The sequence below is a fragment of the Pollachius pollachius genome, assembly GCF_949987615.1.
Source record: "Pollachius pollachius genome assembly, chromosome: 1".
Lineage (NCBI taxonomy): Eukaryota > Metazoa > Chordata > Actinopteri > Gadiformes > Gadidae > Pollachius > Pollachius pollachius.
The window spans coordinates 20,113,175-20,134,934 of record NC_136934.1 but is presented as its reverse complement, the minus strand read 5'-3'; the positions used below and the strand labels follow the sequence as shown (position 1 = coordinate 20,134,934).

Here is a 21,760-nt window from a genome sequence, read left to right as displayed (position 1 = left end):
TTGATCACCTTTATTTACAATTAGCTGTGCTTTGTATTGTAATGAATTACACAAACTACCATGTCAAACTATGAGTCTTGTTAGTAGATCATCTGGCGCTAAATGCAGCAAATTTAAAACCATGAGAACCCTTGCATAGAACTAGACAAACATTCAAGTAATGAAAGACAAGACTGGTTTTAAACGCAACACATTAATTTTAGTTGAATCAAAGCATACAAATGTATATAAAACTCTTGGAGGACAAACTTTTTATGCCAAGTTTAAACATTTACACAGTGAATAGATTTGCAAAAACTCGAAACCTATATTTATATATTCAAATATATAATCAAAGCAAAGTATCACTGGCTTCTTTCACAATAGGAAACAAAACTGATATTCTATGCCTTAAGATGCACTCCTTACACCATGTGAAGCGGTCAAGTGATCCGAAGAGCAACAACATATCAACATTCAAAGGAGGAGCTGAGGCTGCCACGGCATTAACTTGATCTAAACACAAATGGAACTGAATGAACAGGATAAAACTAACAGGGCCTTGTCCGTGTGACTCAAAGGTAGAAGAGGTAGTCCTCTAGCTTCATGCTGGGCTCCCTGTGGATGCTCTGACCCACCAGGAAGGCCAGCTTGTGGGCGTACTGACACGGCGCTGGCACACGAATTATTCCCTAGAGGGAAAGAAAAGACGATTTAAAACAATCCATCACTTTCAGAGACCATACCTGTGCATATGTATTATACATACAAGTGTTTTTCATAGGGTACATTTAGTTTGAAACAGGCTCCTAACACTCACTTTAGAGGGTTTTTAATGGAGGGAGGGAGGTAGGTAGGTAGAGAAGCAGGAGGTTTTAGTCCTAAAAATTTTGACCGTGCCATCATGGAATGGTAGATCATGCTTATGATATCTACCTAGTTTAATAGAAGTTGCATCTTTCTTCAGTGGCCCTGCTGTTCTTTTGAAAATCTGCTCTTTTGGAGGTTTGTGAGTAGTGCAAATTAAATGTTAGTGCTACGTCGACATAGCCTGGGAACCAAATCAATCCGAAGCGCCATGTTTATATGAGACAATGAACACAGCGAATTATTACTTCAATCATCCGTCATTTCTTCCTTATCCTTGAAACTTATGAGCCACATTAACCGTCTGATAGAGGTTAGGCCTAGAGCAGGTGTAAACTTTAGGTTAAATCTTAATTTATAAGACACAAAGGTCAGATAGAGGTTAGCCCTAAGGCAGGTGTAAACTTCAGGTTATATCTTAACTATGTCGTAACTTCAGTTGGTGCAACCCCAATAAAGCAAGACATTGTGTAAATGTTATTTATGTTCAAAGTAGCCCGACATTTAGCTTGCATAAGACTGGTGTACCTGAAAAAGGCCAACTTTGTGCTCCTGTGAATCACTTTGGTTTAATGAAGGCCCTTATATAAATAATGTTAGCAATACTATTTTTTAAAGCAAGCTTAACAAAACGTGTTTCAATTCAGCAGTTATTTTCATACTCTCCCCACCGTGACATGAACTCCTTACCTGCCAGTTGTAATACATGTGACAGAGCTTGTACGTCAGCCTCTGCATGTGATCAGGCTTCAGCCCGCTCGTGTCGTACACCACGTTGTAGTGCGTCGGGGTGACACTGCCCACGCGGACTGCCTGGCTCACGATGTAGAAGTCGTACCTGGGGAAGTCAAGGCAGCGTGAACAGACTGTGGTCTGGGAGAACACCGCTATAGCAGGGAAACATACAATAGGCGTAGGCTCACCACTCTGGGCGTGTCACGTCTGTGTCGATGACTGTCCCTGGGGGAGGGTTGGCCACTTTACCATCGATTTGAGCGAAGAACCTGCAGCTCACACGCTTCTTCACCACCACCACCGTCAGCTTGGGCCTAATGGGGGACAGATTAATACACCTAGAGGGAAGCTGATGGAAAAAAAAAATGCATACTTGGGTCTAGAATGACTCACATGTAGTCCTGCCCAATGGACCTCATGGAGTCGATGATCTGGGGAACCTCGTAGTTAACGACACTCTGCAGCATGCCGTCGCCCACGCCGTCTCTGTACACGATGATACGCGACGGCAGGACACCGTTGAACTTCAGGTAATCCTTCAGCGCACCTGAATACACAGGGGACATTTACTGTTCGGGTAACTTTCAATTTATAGTGGATGATGCAGGACTTTAGAGTCTTACCCACTATGGCCATCTTCAGACCGTCCATGATCTCCTGTCCCTTGTCCTGGAGCACGCACCTCGAGAACCACCTGGAGACCAGGAGAAGCATGTTACAGGTGCATCCTATTACTTCAAGGAGACCATTGAAGACGTTCACCGTATTACCGTGACATCCCGTGGTTGAGGCTGGCGACCAGAGCACCGATGGATCTCTTCCCAGCAACTATGTCATGGTAACAGTCGATTCCCACAACCATCAGCTGCTTGAGCTGTACACAAGAGATCAAAGCAGTGGTATTGGTCAGCGAGAAACTACATCAACATGTCCATATCCTAATTTATCACTAGATAACATTTTAGGAAGTCATGCAGTCAAATAAGGTAAGATAATCACCAGTAAACTGTACTCAATACACAGAGCTCACACTGAGCACCAACACGAAGAGCTAACCTAGTGTGTCATTATTCTGAATATTATAGGACTGGTGTGGTCCAGGTGTCACTCACAGGGATCTCCACGCTCCAGAGCTCTCCCCCCATCTTGCAGGCCATCTGCAGGGCGATCTTGGTAGCAATGGTCATCAGTGCCGCGGGTCGGCTCAGAGTCCGACCAACCACACACTGGCTGGGGGTGGGACAGTCCACACAGAGGTACTTCTTCACACTATCGTACTTGTCTTTCCTGTTACTTGGCAGGACCACGACCACCTGGGAAATAAAAAACCAGTCAATAGACTTCAAACGTTCAACAGAAGTGTACATCCTCTATTTCACAAAGCCATATGGGATTGAACCAATAATACAACCGTTTTAGCTAATTAAGTGGATGAAAAAAATATTTTCCACTTGACAATGTTACTTAAACAACAGCAGGATATTGTAGTGGCTTGTGTGTTATGACTAGGCTAATACTCAAATGTCTGCAATATGCTCCAACCCTACCTGCACCTTAAGCACAAGCAAACACATGTTATCTTTAAGTCGCTTTGCGTAAATTCATCTTCCAAATTACTATATAGTTAATGAGGTGGGGTTGAGAAAAGGGGAACAAACCATTTGGGTCTGAGGTTCAACATTGTGCTGCAGTGCTTTGAGGAGCGACTCCTGGTAGTCTTCATACTCCACCCTTAAGGAAGGACAACTCAGTGAAAACAAGCCAACCTCGCTGTCACAACTCAATTAGAATGGCAATCAAGTTGTATGACACTATGATACGAAAATGTCCTTCAACATATTTTTCCTTCGTTCCCATCACTAATTTTGAAGGGGGGGGCATTTATGCTCAAATTATTATGCAGTCTGTTGCCCTGCAGCCTGATCTATACACAGAATGAATGTGCATAGATTATTATTTTTGGGACGTTGTAGTTAAGGCGGTAGGCGTGTGTTGCTTAGCCTAAGCTGTAAAGTGCTTTGGGAAACCCTGGCATAACATTGATCGATAAGGTGCAACCAGTGGAGCAGCCAGTCCACTGCAGAAACATAACTTGACTATACTGATCGTTTTGGAGGATATAATGTAAACTATTGTCACTCACATTACTGGTTTTTGGGTGCGGATCCCCAGAGGACCAGAGACCCTGTTCAGGCTCTGCAGCAGGTTCTGGGCGTCGTTGGCGTTGCGACGGGTGTAGAACATGATCCAGTTCTCCAGGGTAGGAGCGCTGATCACCGGTAACCCACGCATCTCCTTGGACCAGTCCGCCTGCCACGGGTTGTAGTCGTACTGGGAAACAAGACAGGAGACAGGTTGAGCTGACCATGCACTTCATCGAGAAAACGCAAACAACTACCTTATCAAGAGCTTTTCTCCAGAACAGACAGCTTTTACAGTTAAATAAAAAAGCGATGACTAGAAAAGTCACATATTCTTACTGCCTAAACGCAATGTTCCAAAGATGAGTCAAACCATTATCACCACAAAGTAAATTTTGGGTGAATATATATATATATATTGTATATTATATATATACAGACCTGCAAACTCCTCAGAGTAAAAAAGGTGACAGTGTCACGGGGTGGGCGAAAATCATCGGTCCAAGGACTGATCGGTGTTTCGAGATATACGGCTACTCGAATTCTGAGCTACCCTGGGCAGGATTTAGCGTGAACATTCATTACGGAGGTTGTAGCACACAATACAAAGGAAAGATTTCAAATGACAGACTTGGATGCAAACTGTAGCCCTTTATTATACAGAAATTTGCTGCTGCTGTATTAGCCTAGGACAACACCCTTGCCAGATTATTTATCTAAATAGCCCTATGTTGTTCGAATTCACGTTTTTGCAGTACTCGGCGTTGACTCTGTCCTAAAAATACAATATTATTGTAAATTACATCACATCAAAAAAGCGGTAGCTAACGTTAATTGAATCAAGCAAACAAATAGCTGTTTTTGCTCCAAAAAGCTTGACTTTAACATGATAGTTCCTTCAAATAAGGGTTGCACGGTATGGACTGAAATGTATATCACGGTATGATTTGAGGCATAGACTGTTAACGGTATCATCACGGTATGTAAATTTTATCTTCTAATTTTGATATTAATGCTTCTGTAGTGGTAAAATACTGGTAAGGTAGCAAAACTGCATAAAAAAAATAAAAATCTTATCTCAAGTTACTTCCATCTCTGAAAAACGTCGTAAAAAGACGTTTAATAGTAGGGATTTGTTTCCCCACTTGCTTGCGGACCTTGCAGTAAAGTTATCTCAATTTGGCTGAAATGTGTGCCGGCAGGTAACGCGTACCTGGGATCGAGTGTTTTGACTATCTCTTTAAAGCCTTTTCTATCGACATTTGTAGATTTTGTCCTAAGGACTGGCTTTGGAAAATGCCTGCGGAAGCAATGTCTGATATGCAGAGACAGCTTCACGCTACCGTCTGTCTCGTACGGTGTGGAATTAGAGGTCGTGAAGGGACTACCGGCAAGCACGCAGGCGCGCTTGCTGCGCGATAGCATACTGCCTGAGAAGGCAGTATCGCTGTCAAATCTGTCCCTGGGAAAAGTAACGTTGCGCCGAATTGAAAAAGGAACTATGGTTCGTTACCATATTTTCAGTAGTTGAGCGTAACTTTACTTTTTACATGAAAAAGTAGTTGGATTACTGTATTAACGCGCTACTTTGTTGCGCGTTACACACAACACGGTCTACCGGTCACGTCAAAAATCCATACCGTAGCGCAAATTCACACTGGTGTACTTTCTATACCCTTTATACCATACACCCCTTCTTCAAATTGACGTTAAGAGTTTCCATCAGACTCGCGTGGTAGCCATGCGTCTCATCCATATGCGAGCACAGTCGGCGCTGTGTGCTTCAAGATTCTGAAGCAAGTGCTGAGATTCCGATTGGCCCAGAGAAATGTAAATTATAAGAATTATCCAATAATGTTTCACAATTCTAGCCTGCATTGCATGCATATGAAGGACAGCCTCCCCCACCTAAAAAAAAACTCTCTGGTTCTACGTGATTCACGTGAATGATACAATAGACCAAGAAAACGGCGATTGTCGCCGAAAAGCGACAAGTTTGCAGGTGTGATTATATTATTACCCAAAACCTCATTCCATCATTTACAGGCCCATGCAGTTACCTACCGAGCGCGATCCCTGGATAATCTTCTCAGCTGGGAGGATTCTTCCAGTCAGATTCAGGAGCTCTTTATCGAAGTTGAGCCCCCAGGTGGTCAGCTCCTTCTGTGCTTCTTTATTCCTATCACATGTAAGACCTTGAAGTTTAACTATTAAACCTAGATACCATTCTGTCAACGCTTGAAAACCGAATCAGCACAAACATCGGCCATCTTTACACAGCCAGAATCAACACTAATAAGGTTAGACCCACGTTTGAATGCTGTTGACAAATCTGTTGAGGCGGACCTCCCTCTGGTCTGGGTTCAGTCTGGTGTGGACAGCCAAATCCTTCATGATGTTGAAGTCCGATCGCATCTTATCAGTTAGACCTTTGGGAAGAGATATCGCTTGAGCTTCAGTAATTCAAAACTTAAAGGGATAGAAAAACTTACGTTTTTTTTCCACTTTAAGCCTTGTTTTCAGATTGTTTACGATGAAATTGATCGGTTCAGGGGCCAACTTCGCTGAAAGTCTGTTTCGAGAAGTTTAGGCTTATTCCAGCCCTCGTCAGATCCCAGTGTACAGGTCGATGGGCATAAAACATCAGTCCTAAAGCAACATTAAACATTTGTTTGCAAAGCTGTGAAACTCAGAGTAGTCACTGCTTTGCGAAAAATATAAAATAATCAGAGCAAATTATGCTTTCCAGCAGGTTTTATTAGTCATTTTGTTGTAGCTACAACAAAATGACTAATAAAACCTGCTGGAAAGCATACTTTGCTTTGATTTTTGTTTGTACAACGCCATGTTTTACAAACTTGGCTTGCATTGCACTGCAATAGGAAAGTAGCAGTTTTAGCTCACGGTTTCAAGGAATACATTGATATGGGGAGACTATGGCGGAGATCTAACAGGACCAGGCTGACCTGTGAGATAGCAGAACTCCGGAACAAGCATGGCTGGCCCGGGGGGGGCAGCCCCTGCAGGACCCAGCTTCTTCACATGGCTGATTAGGAGCACCTGGTTGCCGTCAGTGATCTCCAGTGTATATTGCTTTAAGAAAGACGGGTGAAATATTACAAACGATGACACGACCGGGATGCCAGAGAGGGCATGCTGGTCAGTACCCACCGTCTTGTAGTAGTCCTTGAAGGAGATCTCTGTGTCTCCTCTCTTGAACGTGTTGTTGGGGGTGTGATCCCATGCAATTTCATCAATCCTGTAGGTCTTGTTGTTGTATCTGACAAAGAAGTTCTGAATTAAACAATCTTCTGATGCTGTACTATGAAGCAGGTATGCACCAACCTGGTTGTATTGATGCGTTTGTGTGGTCACTAAATTAGCAGTTGTCTACATCTTTTGTATACACTATCCCCTTCTAAGACATTGTTCCATCAGTTATAGCATGGCGGATGGCCGTGGATGCCTGGCATGTCGCAGTGACTACGAACGCCTGGACTAAATAATGTTTTGCCTGCATGTATGCATGTGCATTATGGCACCCATTGCACTCCTAAACATCCCCGGAATGAATCCATCTGATTCCTTCATGATTTCTTCCTTGAAATTAAGGGTGTTTTTTCTTGCCCTCTGGGGGGCTAGGGTCAGGGGGGGTTCATAAAAATATGGCCTGTTATTCCCTTTGAGGCGGTACCTGTGATTAAGGGCTAAGGGGACCTGTGATTAATGTCCTGCAACTCTTACAGAGTCTCTCATACCAATTAAAACAATGTCCTGGGTCAGTCGTTAACCCTTACTTGGTGAGGACCACGAGTCCAATGAGCTCCTTGGCACATATCTCAGGGAAGCGCTGGGGTCCGCACTGCTGTCTCAGACTGACCATGAAGTCCAGTACCGTCTCACTGCGTAGCACCTTGTGGCTGATGTCTGTACACAGCATGATGCTGGACTCGTACTGCAGGATGGTGGTGGTGAAGCCTGGCCAGATGGTCAGCCTGGGGTAGGAGGAGCACAGATCTTCATCTGACACATAACCACTTCAGGGCATGTTAAAAAGGAAAGGTTCCAGCACTCTGAAAACCATTACAAATCTACACAACCATATTAACTACAGAAAGTTTGAGGACACTTGTTCAAATGGGTCTACAGGTTGGGCTTAGAACAGGAAAACCATTCTGATCCCTGTATCTAAAACTAACATGATAGTTCGGTCATCCCATATTTGGGATATTTGGCATCATTTCTAATGATGGCTTCCATTACCTCAACTGAAGCATTGACTTGAAGCATTCTCGGATGTCTAGCACCCTTATTTATATTTTATTACTGGGATATTTAGACATGCAACCCACCTCCTACCTGCCGTTCCCAAATATGCATAGACGTTAGGGGTGCAACCGATCACAAAACTCACGGTTCGGATCGTGTCACGGTTTGGATCATTTTCGGATCAACAACAACAAAAAAGATAAGACAAATGTGACTTTAAATAAAATCTTCAAATGTGTAAAAACCAAATAAAGTGAAAAATTAGGTAATAATCCTGCTTCCTTTAAGCACATTAAATATTCAAAAAAATTGCTTGTGTCCACATGAAATAAAGTAAATAAAGTGCAATCTGAGGCATTATTCCTTCTTTTTAACATGGATAGTAAATAAAAAAAATAAAAAGGATTCCTTCCTTTTTATTTTTTTTATTTACTGCAGACCTGGATTTACAACTTTAAATTCAGGATGTATGCATTGCCTGGGGAGAGTTTAGAGTGGGGGTCACTAACAGGCGGACCGCGGTCCGGACCCAGACGCCGTCCTATACGGACCCGGACCTATAGTCAATAAATGATTGAAGTATTTTAAATCTTGACGGGGCACTTCTACTTTGACCGGCGCAGCTTTTCCAGACTTTACGGTACTGGTATAGTGAATCAGGAAATCCACTGACCAATTGCATTCGAGTTAAGCCATCCCACGTGATGCTACTCAGCCAATCTGTGCATTCCCGGCGCAGGCTGGGAATGCACAGTGGGAGAAGAGTGAGAAAGACAGCGGGAGAAGAGTGAGTAATACAGCGGGAGAAGAGTGAGAAAGACAGCGAGACAGACAGAGTGAGCCAGAGTCAGAAAAATAACTACACATGGCGCTCTCTAAGAAGAGAAAAGTGGACAGCGAAAACAGAGCTTTCAACCCAGAATGGACACTCATTCATGTTCATTCTTCCCACTGGAAACACAAAACCAGTCTGTCTCATATGCTCAGAGACAGTGGCACTCATAAAAAAGTGGCAACGTGAAACGCCACTATGAGACAAAGCACATAGTTTTTCACCAGACATACCCACTCAAGTCTGAACTGCGGTCACAGAAAATAAGCAGTCTCAGAGCCCAATATGAACAATCCACCCGGATTCTGACCCATTCATTCACTGCCCAACAACGTGCTAATGAATGTTCCCTACAGAGTCACTTGGATTTTGGGTCAACACAAAAAGCCATTTACTGATGGAGGGGTTGTCAAGGAGTGCATGAGTGCAGTAGCTGAAACCTTACTTGAGGGGAAACAGAAAGAAGAGCTTTGTGACAAAATAAAGCAAATACCCATGTCAGCATCATCAGCCACAAAGAAATGTTAACCCAGGATGTGCTAGCCCAGCTCGATGAAGCCATTCATAAGGTACCATGTGTAGGCTTAGTTGAAGATGAGTCCATTGATGTGTCTTGACTATGCTCAGCTGTTAATTTATGCAAGGTTCTTCAACCAAGAAAAGAAAGAGTTCTGTGAATATGTGTTAGGTGTAACTCCCCTTAAGACCAGTACAAGAGGAGAGGACATCTACCTTGCCATTAAGGAGATGTTAACAAAGCGAGGAATAGAGCCAAAACAAGTGGTTTCAATAACCACAGATGGAGCCCCTGCCATGATAGGGAGAGAGAACGGAGCTGTGGCAAGAATGAAAGAGGACAATCCTGAGCTCATCCCTTACCATTGCATAATTCATCAATCTGTCCTGTGCTCCACCCTGTCAGATGAGCATGCTGAAGTGATGAACACAATGATGAAGATGATCAATTTTCTCAGGGCATCCTCTTCCTATCAGCATCGCATGCTCAGGGAATTCCTCAGAGAAGTTGATGCAAACGCTGACAATCTGTTGCTGCACAACAAGGTGAGATGGCTTAACAAAGGCAGGGTGTTAGAGCGCTTTTGGTCCATCAGAAGGGAAGTAGCAGTTTTCTTGGAAGAGCTGAGAAGTCAGAAGGCAAGATTTCTCTTTTTAAAAGATGAGAAAAGGATAGATAATGTGGCCTTTTTGGTTGATATCACTTCACACCTTAACCCGTTTACTCCTAAAAAGCCTGCAAAAAACGTCTATAAAAACCTGTGTATAATAGATATAAATGTTGTTATCTCCTGAGGGTTTTCTGAAAAATACTAGGAATTGTCAATGTCTATGAAAACCTTAATGTCTAAGCCTCTGTAGCACATAGAAACATGAAATAAATTGCATTTAAAAAGTTAAGACTCACAGGTTTTATTAAAACATGCTCCCTTAGCACTAACATAAACATTGTTATAAAAAATCTCAAAATCAGATTGGTAAGGAAAAATATTTTGTATGATAAAATAACATCACAAATAACACTTAATATAACAAATAACATTTTAAAACATGCCAACAAACAGACCAAGGCACCTTGGTATGAGAGAGAGGTGGTAAGGAGTGGGGAAAGGACACAACAAATCAGTCTTGGCGAAGGACGTGGTGCACCATCTCGCGTAGCGAAGGACGTGGTGCATCATCTCGCGTGGCGAAGGACGTGGTGCACAAAGCACTCACGGTGCAGAGGAAGGTCACACTGCCTGCACCCCATCAGCGTGGACCCAGGACGCAGGTCGGTGCCGCTGCGCTTCAGAGAACACTCCCTACAGGTCTTCCTCTTCTGGTTTATCTGGACCAGGTCATGCTCAGCGGAAGCTCCAGTTGGGCTGGTGGGAAGCACCTTGGGAGCACTTCTTTTGGTGACGGGCACGATCAGCTGCATGGTCAGATCCTCCAGCCAGTCTTTGTAGCCGCCCCTCCTATATTTCCAGTTGGCTCCTCCTACAGACCTGGCAGCCACAAAGGCATTGTAGCACGCCACCGTAAGAAAATAAAAAACAGCCTCCTCCACCACTTTGGAGACCTATGCTGGATCTGGTAGTATCCCACCATCTGGTCCAGCAGGTCTACCCCCTTCATGTGCTGCTGATAGTCAGCAAGGCAGGCTGGCATGTAAACCTCCGCTTGGCGTTGACCATTCGCCTTCCTCCTCACTGACCCAAAAGCTGTCGGGTCATGGAAGTTTGACAGGACCATCACTGCCTTGGTGTCCTGCCATATACAAAAGGTCAGGTCATCCTGCTGCGCCACCTTGTATTCGTGCCTCTTCATGCCAGCCTGCTTTGTTAGGTCCTTGCTTTTGGGGAGGCCCTTCCTATTAGCACGCACCGTCCCACAAGCTTGTACCCCCCTGATGTTGAGGTCACCATCAATGGTACACCAGTGTAAAAGTTATCCATATAAATGGATAGCTTGGTTCCAAAATAAGGTTTGGCCAGGTCCAGAACAATGCGGTGAGCCAGGTCTTTCTCAGCCTTACCCTGAAGAGCCCCCGTGTACACCTATTCAGGATTAAGTGAAGCTACCACCAAGCTACTGAGGATTGTAGTAAGTGACTATCTTCTCTACAAGTAGTGAAGCTACTGCCCAACACTGCTATTTATTATGCTATTTAATAATTATGACATTATTATATTAATAGTAGCAGAAGGCTATAGCACCACTATCATTATTGGCCATGACGGAGACTTCAGTGCGCCAACGCTGCGGTAAGACATAGCAACTCGGAAATAGCGCAGGAATACAAATTATTACCTCCAGATCATGTCAAAACGATCCCGTGCCATGGCCTTGGGGACGTGTGTCTGGTACACTTTGTCTGCCTCCAATAATCCCGGTGTGCTGGCAGTTTCATGATATCAAAAGTGAGGCACAGCCCGACAAACGTTTTCATCTCGGTTTTGGAGACGGGGTTCCACTTCGAGTTTGATGGGGTCTGGCCGCGCGTCTGATCAGAATAAACATTTGTTTGGGTCACCAACATGTCCCAAAGTTCATCAGTGAATATCCGTGAAAATACGTCCAGGGGGGTTTCATCCACGGCAATCGGCTGCTTCGGTCCCGGTTTGCGAGTGAACTGCTTCGGATTTCGGGGCAAGTATCCATCCGTCCGTCTTCTAGTCGTCATCCTCTCCTTCTACCCACAAATACCACTCCTGGGCTCGATCCAAAGGATCATCAGGTACCAACCCTTCTACCACCACCTCCCTCTCGAACTCCTCACTCTCTCCCAACTCCAAATCGCTGCCGTCGCTGTCACAGTACTCGTCGATCGCAGCCATTTTTGCAGAGGAAAAAAGTTCAACATTGCACGTGTATATCTGATTGATTGATGGGATTGTCGGCCAACAACGACGTTTGGCTGGTCACGTGGTTTTAAGAAAAGAACAAGACCCACCTCATGTATTTGAACCAATGACAATGCATTATATGCTGCATTCGTCATGAAAATGATGACAAATCAACAATGCTGCGCTACGCAGCAGCCGGCATGAGATTCAAAGCTGCGCTACGCAGCAACCAGCGGTAGATGCAATGTTACGCCGCGCAGCATCCGGTACAAATGGGTTAATGAACTTAATTTGAAGCTACAGGGCAAGGACAATACAATTTGTGAACTGATGACAGCTGTCCGCTCCTTTCAGAGGAAACAAAAGACCTGCAGGGAGACTGTGCACACTTCCCAGCAGTGCATGAACAGGTTCGGGGACAGAGAGATGCGTCTTCTTTTGTTGACTTTGTCGATAAGCTGATTTTAAAGGGGAGATATCATACCACCAGGTGTATGTGTGATTAGCCATTACAAGCCGTTTTCAAAATGTGCAGCATTGTGACATCACAGGTGGGCGTGTCCATCTAGATGTGTGTCGGATAGATGGACACGCCAACCTGTGATGTCACAATGCTGCACATTTTCAAACCTGCTTGTAATGGCTAATCACACTCACACCTGGTGGTATGAGATGTCCCCTTTAAACTTCTCCAAACGTTTTGACGGCTTCCGCTTTGGACAGCAGCTCACCTTGTTCATTCAGAACCCATTTATAATCAGATGTCAGTGGGTTCTCAAAGGAAGTCACACAGCACTTCAAATGGGCAAATACTGGGCCTCTCCAGATGCAACTGATTGATCTCCAAGCAGATGTGGCGCTGAAAAAGCACTTTGGAATAACTGACCCCGCCACTTTCTGGCTCCAAATGGTCTCTGAGACAGCTTTCCCAGGTCTGAGGAAAGTAGCCCTGTACACATTGACCATGTTTGACTCCACATACAGCTGCGAGGCAGCTTTCTCTGCAATGAACATAATTAAAAGTAAATATTGATCCAGGCTCACCAATGAGCACCTGCACATGTGCATGAGAATGGCCCCGACATCATTCCAGCCTAGATTTAAACTCTTGGCAGGACAAGCTAGAGCTCAGTTCTCTCACTGAACAACAGAAAGTGGGGGAGATGGATAAAAGAGGGAAAGAAAGAGAAGCTAAAACTGTTCAATTGTTAAGATGTGTTTTTGAAATTGGTTGACTGTTAAAACATTCACAAAGAAAAAGGGAAAACTCAAGCTACTGCTATACTTTCTTTTATTAAAAACAAAAATGAAGTATATATTTTATCTTTATTTTAAGATTATTATATTTATTTTCACCATTTTGATTTTTAATGCAGCCCTTCTTTTCCTTGAAGAGATTAGTTTCAGTTGAGTCAGTTGAACCTTAAATAATACATATCTTCAATATTATCTGAATAATTGTATTAAAGTGACAATAAATATTGTCGAAATGTTTTTGAATTGTTCTTCCTATATTGATCTGACAGCCAGTTGTTGATTACATGCAGACGTTGATACAACTACTAGGCTACTTCAATATTTCACACTGAATCATAACTTAAGTTAGACATGATGTTCCAGACCTTTGCTTGAGGACATTTTCTTTAACTGGACCCATTTGAATTTTAGTTGAATACCTCTGGTTTAGAGTCTATGCTCTCCCCAGGCAATGCAGACATCCTCATCTTTTTTTTTTTCATCAAGTATCGTAGCGAAACACAGTTTCTGTTGTGTTTTATTTGGCAATTTGTAAAACCATCGATTTTTTGTTTGAAGACTCATTGCTCGTTGACCGGAAACGGAAAGGGGGACTGGTTGTAGTCTTTTCACTTGGTTTTAGGCCTACTGTTGATACGGAGAACCGAGCAAAAAGACTACAACCAAACATAAACAGCCCGTTGCCGCTTCAATGGGATTAACAAAATGCCAAATAAAACTCGACAGAAACAGTATTTCGCTAAGATACTTGATTAGGAACATCAACGAACACCACTAACCACTCGGTGAGTTGCATATTTCTGAAAACAAACATTTAGGGTTGTTTTAAGGACAGGTTTGTGAAAGCCCAAAGCCAGCCATTCTGAAGCAGGCAGGGGCGATTCGAAATGAGCCAAATACCTGAGACAGGACCAATAGTCAACATTTCGGTGTGTCATCCACTATATTTCATCCTAGGCAAACTAGAAAGGGGGCTCAATGTGCTAAATACCGGAATTGTCCTTTAAACATGCGCCGATCACATGAATGCACAATTTTTTTTTTTTTTTATCAGCCGAACCGCGGATCACTTGCGTCCCAAAACGTGAGGGTTGATCCGTTGCACCACTAAGACGTTAAAAAACAACATTTTTTGTGTACTTTTTCATAGAACCAAAATCAATATCAGAAAACCGCATTGCGATTTTAATACATTATTTGAATTCCTAACCAACGAATAGCCGGATATTCTAATATTGGGGCAGCCTGGTAGATAATTTTCTGCATCAGACTGGAGGCATCCTTACCGGTGCTGTGGGATGCTGAGTGGGTCATTGGGCTGGTAGTAGTGGCGCCCGATCTGCTGCATGTCCAGCAACCTCAGGATCCTTGGCATGACATTAATACACAGATCAATCTGACATGTATAAATGTATTTAATCATACCAACATTTAGACTGTAGACCAGAAAAAGTTAACTAATCTGCAGCCAATTCATAAATTTCTGTGGTTAAAAGCACAACTGACCTTCTGAAGAGGATGTTGTAGAACTGCAGGCATACCGGTGAAGAGGGTAGCAGCTCATTCGTTAGAGTTACCTTGATCTGAACCTTCTCTCCATGCCTGGTCTCACTGAGGAGCAGCGTCTCCTACAACAGGAATGAAGTCGTACTGAATGAGAAACCAGGGGTTTCACCAACAAACTATGACATCCAGCAGGGTTTCCTAAAGCTGTATAGAAGAGCACCACCTCCGCTAATAGACAACCTTGTAAAATCTACTATAATATAGGCTTCTATAATACACAATAGAATACATCTATGATATCTAACAGCTGGTCAATGGAGAAGGATAACTTCTCTCATTACACAGTATTCCCATTCGACCCCAACAAAACCCCCATCAATATGCAAGGATATGAATGACGACAAAACATGTCAAATACAGTTACAAATCATACAACTAGGGCTGCACGATTCAGGGAAAAATGTGAATCACGATTTTTTTTGCTTAGAATCGATATCACGAATTTCTGCCACAATTTTTTTTCTCACAAATAAAAAAACATTTTCTTTTCATTTATTTTTTTTATTGCACACATGAACCATGACAACAAAAAGGTGCAGTATCAAAAACGAGTATACTGAACCAACTTTAACATAAATAAGCATAAATGAAACAAATCTTTTCTTTGGAACATATGCCTCTCATATGACCCTATATGTGACCCTGACCATGGCACTTAAAGATTCCTGGCCAGAAACACAAGTCTGTCCACATGCTCTGGCTTTAGTGATGCATGGTGGCATGTCACAATGTTGCCCGCTGTACTGAACAGCCGCTCAGAAGGTGAGCTGGTAGCTGGAATGCATAGGTATTTCTTCCCCAACACAGACAACGGTAGATATACAGACGTATTTTGCCCCCACCAGATTAAGATTAATCTTCACCATATCCATAACCATATCCTTTGCTAGATGGTAAGCAATTGCGTCCGTTACTTCCTTACTCCTACTGGAGTTATGTGGGTATGGGGTTGCCTTGTGCAAGGTGGATGTCTGTGTTGGATGGATGTCTGTGTTGTTAATGTTGGACGACTTTCAGACTTTTTCTTGCCTTGTACAGCTTCATCATATTGCACTTTGTGGTGACGATTGAGGTGCTGGTATAGATTTGTGGTGTTACTTTGCGGTGCTGCAACGATCACAAAGCATGCCTTGCAAATCCCTTTAGACTGACCCTCGTTGTTTTGCTTAAAGCCGAAATACTTCCACACCACCGAATGCGAGCCTTCTTTTGGAAAAAGTTCCGTTTGTGTCTGAGGGGTTGGCTGATTCTCGCCACTAGTAGCTGGGTCCTCATCATCAAAATCCATTTTGTCTTCACTGTTAATCTCTTGTGGCACTATCTTTCCGAACTACTGCGCTCTCTGCTGCGCCATGAGTGAAACACGTGACTAAAAGGCGCTTCGTCATTGGCTGAGGGTGAAGCCCTTCTCAGAACCTAGAAGGGAGAGTGCTTGGGAGTGCTTTTAAACCATGGACCTATGTTTTAAACTCACAGAAGAAAGTCACGTTTGTCAGTTGGACTCGGCTCATAAATAAAAGAGAATCGAATTAATCGATTAATTTAAAACTTAAATCGACACGGGGGTGAATCGAGATCGCGATTTTATAACGATTTATCGTGCAGCCCTACATACAACTCATGATCATCAGCATGTAAAACAATGCAGCACCATTCCAGTTAACAGAACAGCTAAAATGAACAATCAAATAGCCCTACTAACAGAATATTTGGACAAGTGCACGTAGATGTGTACATAATCCCTGCCGGAGGGGGGGGGGGGGTAGGCAGCCTTAGTGGACCAAGTCACCGTGGGTCCACGCTAGAACCTGACCGAAATTCCATCCCTTTTAGTCACTTATAACGCACTTTTTTCACATTTTCAGTTAACAAAGCTAGACTTGGACTGCGGACGGTCCCATTGGTTCCCCACTGAAGATCCCTTAATTCAAATGTGAATATAGAACTAACAAAGCCTTCCCCTTTAAGGAGGAATTCGGTGTAAAATGGATCTGGGATATGTTTAGTACGAAAACGAGTTGGAATGTTCGTTTGGTAGCAAAAAAAAACACATGTAGACGCATTCTTAAGTTGGCTTTTTTTGGCCGATTCTACCAAAACGCTATAAACTTGGAACGAGTGTGTAAACGTGTGTATAAAATGTCCTTTTTAATAAACAATCTGTACACTTACAAAGTTATCAATGCCTCGTTTTATTATACTACCAAAGAAGTGTGGGGCTACTTCTAGCCTTTAAAGTGGTTTAAAATAGCGATTTAGTTTTAAACATAACACATGCCCCCCTCGTTCCAAGTTTATAGCGTTTTGGTAGAATCGGCTTAAAACAGCCAACTTAAGAATGCGTCTACATGCGCTTTTTTGCTCCCAAACGAACATCCCAACTCGTTATATTAAACATATCCCAGATCTATTTTACACCGGATTTCTCCTTTAAATTTTTTTTTAGGGGAACTGTTCAAGGTTAACATCTGGTCACAGAACTATGAATACGCTTATGTAAGATTATCGAATATGGGCTGAGGGAAGACACTCACCTCGATAACAAAAATAACAGAAGAACAGTGATGCATTAACACTTGCAATAGTTCTACAAAACATGCATGTCAACTGCCCTTTTAACAAAATATATTGCAGCAGTTTGTTGCGATGTTGCACTCTTACCTTGTTGGGTAACTTGTGGGGCAGGAAGAGGATTGCTCCGTCGAAGCTGCGTGCCACACCAAGCAACTCACTGTGCTGGTACAGCAGAGCGGAGCGCAGCCTGCGGGACTCCATGGGGGGCTGGTAGTCAACATGGTATTGGTTCAGCACCCACTGGGGCCTTGACGTGATGGCGAAAAAGTTGGCCCTCAACGCGATGGATTGGCCAGAGTTACCTGGGAGAAAAAGATAATCATTACATACTGCATCCGAAATATGTTCAGGCATGGGTTTTCTTATCCTCATGGGCTGATCCAGGGTCTGACGATCTCTCCCTGCATTTAATAAACATGTACTGACTTTGGTTTGGATAGCCACAATAATTCATCAAATAAAGTTGGACACAGTGGTTTTTATTATTCATCTTAATTCAAATAAGGCAGACAAGAAAGATGGCATCTTCATTGTTCATAGTTCTTTGAGAACTGTCATATTCAAATGCGTATGAGGTAATCTGCTTGACCAGTAGTACAATCAATGAAAATATATGATGGAAAGAACACCGCTTTTCATGTGCAAATGCAGATCGTTAATGCAGGTTTCGCACCAAAAGGAAAATGCTCTACAAGCATATGGGTACAGTCTGTTCAACGTAAATGGCAGTTAGATCACTGGAGAAACACCAACACAAATTTAGAAAAAGTCAATAAAGACCGGTTTCACACGTCACAGACCAGACTTTGATGCCTTGACGTGCGCCATCTCCTGCCTGGTGCAGATCCCTTCATCGTGGAAATCTCCACGGCGTCCACCTCTATCCCCAAACTTCACTGCGTGGAACCCAGCAGAGATCTTTGAAATAGCTGCTGGAATAAAGGAAGAGTCAAAATTACAGTTTGAAAATGTATAACGAGAACACCAGGAAATGTAGTTTGTAGTGGAAGCATGTAGCTGTTCATAGGCCAAATGGAGTGGCAGTGAGTTAAGGACATACAGGTATTCCAACAGAAAAAGTAGCAACCATTTAAATATGCCATCCTATGCACATTGCAGTTGAGCCATATATTTGCACTATACCATCTTTGAGTGGTGTTTATGCTCTTTCAAAAAAGAAAAAACTCAAGATATGTCCACAAAAGGTACCGTATTTTCCGCACTATAAGGCGCACTTAAAAGCCGGTAATTTTCTCAAAAAACGACAGTGCGCTTTATAATCCGGAGCGCCTTATATATGGATCAATTGGTTAATTGGTTGATCCATACTGGTTGTAAACGGCGCTCTGTCGAAATGTTTCAGTATGAAAAACCAATAAAAACAATTTAATAATAATAATAAAATGTTTCACTACGACTACGATAAAGCCACACCGCTTGCAGCATTACGGCTATTGTAGTCAGTGCACACAGCATTTTACTGCGCTTACTCACGGAAGGTCACACTATACGATCACAGAGCCAGGAAATCGGGCGGAAGACTGGCCACACTACAAGATTCGAGGGTGCGATGCTCTACTTTGTATCATTCACGTTTGCAAGATATTTTAAAAATCCAAGATTTGGAACTGCGTAATTGTGTTTTACTTTTTTGTCATAAAGGTTCCCGTTTTATATCTGCTAAATGCAGCAACTCGTCCTCACAGTTGCGTTGCGCGTGACGAGCTATACAATTAGCACAGCTCCATCTAGTGGATGCAGTACGCATCCCCAGTCTAACGTTTGACTGCAGTATCTTCTATGCTATGCGCTTTATAATCCGGTGCGCCCTATTTATGAAAAAAGTTCTAAAATAGGTCATTCATTGAAGGTGCGCGTTATAATCCGGTGCGCGTTATAGTGCGGGAAATACGGTATTCTAACAGTCCGTCTCCCCTGGTCCCGGAGGCCCCTTTCGTTTACCTGGAAGGTCCCCGTCACCAGACGCGGCGCTGGGCACCACGTGCTCCTGGAACTTTGGGAAAGACAAGATGGAAGTTCATCAACCCATGAACACATTACATGAAAAAGGGCAAGGGTTAACCACATCGAGAGTCCACTTACTACCTTTTGGTTCAGATTATATAAACGTAGTTCATAATTTGAACTAGATGGTATTGAACTTAACATCGTTAACAATAAAAAACTAACATAATTTACTTTTTTCATTTAATTTCCTGCAGGAATAAGCAACTCACCACTCCAGGTGTCGCCGTATCTAGGCCCCGCGCACGGCCCCTTGACCTTGCTCTTGCACGACCAGTCATGTTCAAGGTGTTCTAAACTGTTGCAACCAAACAGAGTGTTTTCAACTGAAGAACAACCAACTCAAAAACTACCACCACATTTATGATTGATGGGTTGGACATAAACGTCCAACTAATATGCTTGACATCGTCGTTGAACCAAGTTAAAAGTAAAATCAAAGATGGCGTAACATTAGCACACGACGTTACGTTATTAATTGTATTATTCGTTCGAGCCTTGGTGAATTTAACGCCATAGAGAACACGAATTCCTTTTTTTCGGGAACAAGTTCGACCCCTCGAGCGCTAACAAACCGACTCTCGGGCATACTCGCGAGGCCGAGGGCCGTCCACGTCGTCCCCCGAGCAGCGCATGGTCCCCTAGCCGCGCGTGGCCCCTCCACGCGAACGGACGGGATACAAATATGCGTTTAGAAACGTTCTTTTTCTTTTTAATCGTTTTCCCCAGAACTATATCGTGTATAAAGTTACCTTGGGACGCCCAACACGCTACGTTCAGACCGGCTAGCTTCACTGCTTAACGGAATAGCCGACGGTTTGATAGCTTATTGGCTCATGTAAATGGTTTGATACGAATTGAAAGTATTGGTCTTGATAATTGAATTATTATTGAAATTGATATGACTAAATAATAATAATAAACAGCTTCATACACTCAATGTGCAAAGCAGCAGCCTTCTTTCACCTACTTCTTAATTTTCTCCACGACAGAATGAAGAAAAAGTTACCGCCCAATATTTATAAGACTGTTCACCTGAGAGATTCATACGCCAAATGTTTTTCTTCGTTATTTCCTAATGTTTACATACTTGTATTATCCTGTCGCTAAATACTGACAATTAAAATGTATTTCAATATGTATTTCAATAAGCATTCACTGATTTATGAAGATTTTATTTCCGAAGAGCCCAAGAACTATTTTACTCGGCGAAGGATGGTAACGCTATGGTGTTTAGAAGACAATGTGCAAACTAATGGATGACAACTAGATGGAGCCAGAGCACGTACGTTGTGTGTCGTGCGGGTTTCTGAAACAATAGTGTTTCTTTCTGAATATTAATGAAGAAAAATCACACCTCAATTGTTAAACTCAGATCATTTAATTGTTAATAATTTAGTTTGATGGGATTAATATTATTATTACTTTTATTGATATAACAATACAAATACAACAGTAGTAATAATGATACTAATTATTAATACACAAATATTTTTAATTTTGTCCTTTTGTACTGTGTGCAATCAGTAAAATTATACCTGAAAGAAATTTATACTAAATTGAGCTGTGATAAAACCCTCTAACGTAGTCTTCAATTTAGCATCTGATCATAATTCCACATATCTTCATCTACATTTGCTCATATCCTAATTGTACCATGCAGAGCCAGACACCTTGGAGGGAATTTGAAGAAGATATAAGCAAGTCTTTCATGTATAAGATCTAAGAAGATTATGGATTCAGACCTCAGGGACCGCAGTCTGAGAGAAACAGTTTACCTCGGGAAAAGATACAAAGAAGCAGAATGTGGCACATACTTGCCAATAAGTGTTCTAGTGTAATGAGTGGCAAGACATTTTTAACTGACATATTCCAAAAGGTATTTTGAATTTCTTTCCTCTACTTATTAGTATCTTCATTTTAGTTATACAATATAAATCACTAACAAGGCATTAAAACAATCAGCAAATAAGGCCTTTTAAGCTGGACATTTTTTCTACATTCTGAATTGCTGTAAACCGTTAAGGTCTTATTAAACATTTGGAAATGCAAACACGAGGATTAGGTAATCCAGTCCACAAACCTAAAATCTTACACAGTACGTGGGAGACGTGCTCTTATAGTAATGAATAGGTTTGTGGTTTGGCCTTTGGCTGACTATGCCACTG

General features: G+C 42.6%; 1 protein-coding gene across 1 annotated transcript; it reads right to left on the bottom strand.

Moving 5' to 3' along the window:
* Positions 1-554: 554 nt before the first annotated feature.
* piwil1 (piwi-like RNA-mediated gene silencing 1) lies at positions 555-19,873 on the bottom strand (the record flags this gene model as incomplete). Its single annotated transcript, XM_079754427.1, has 19 exons — positions 555-671; positions 1,537-1,684; positions 1,770-1,895; positions 1,975-2,128; positions 2,205-2,275; positions 2,352-2,455; positions 2,694-2,894; positions 3,240-3,312; positions 3,725-3,912; positions 5,787-5,901; positions 6,034-6,151; positions 6,689-7,002; positions 7,520-7,717; positions 14,714-14,794; positions 14,934-15,055; positions 17,655-17,869; positions 18,368-18,496; positions 19,491-19,581; positions 19,805-19,873. 19 exons carry the CDS (start codon positions 19,871-19,873, stop codon positions 555-557), a joined length of 2,634 nt encoding a protein of 877 aa, XP_079610553.1.
* Positions 19,874-21,760: the final 1,887 nt, after the last annotated feature.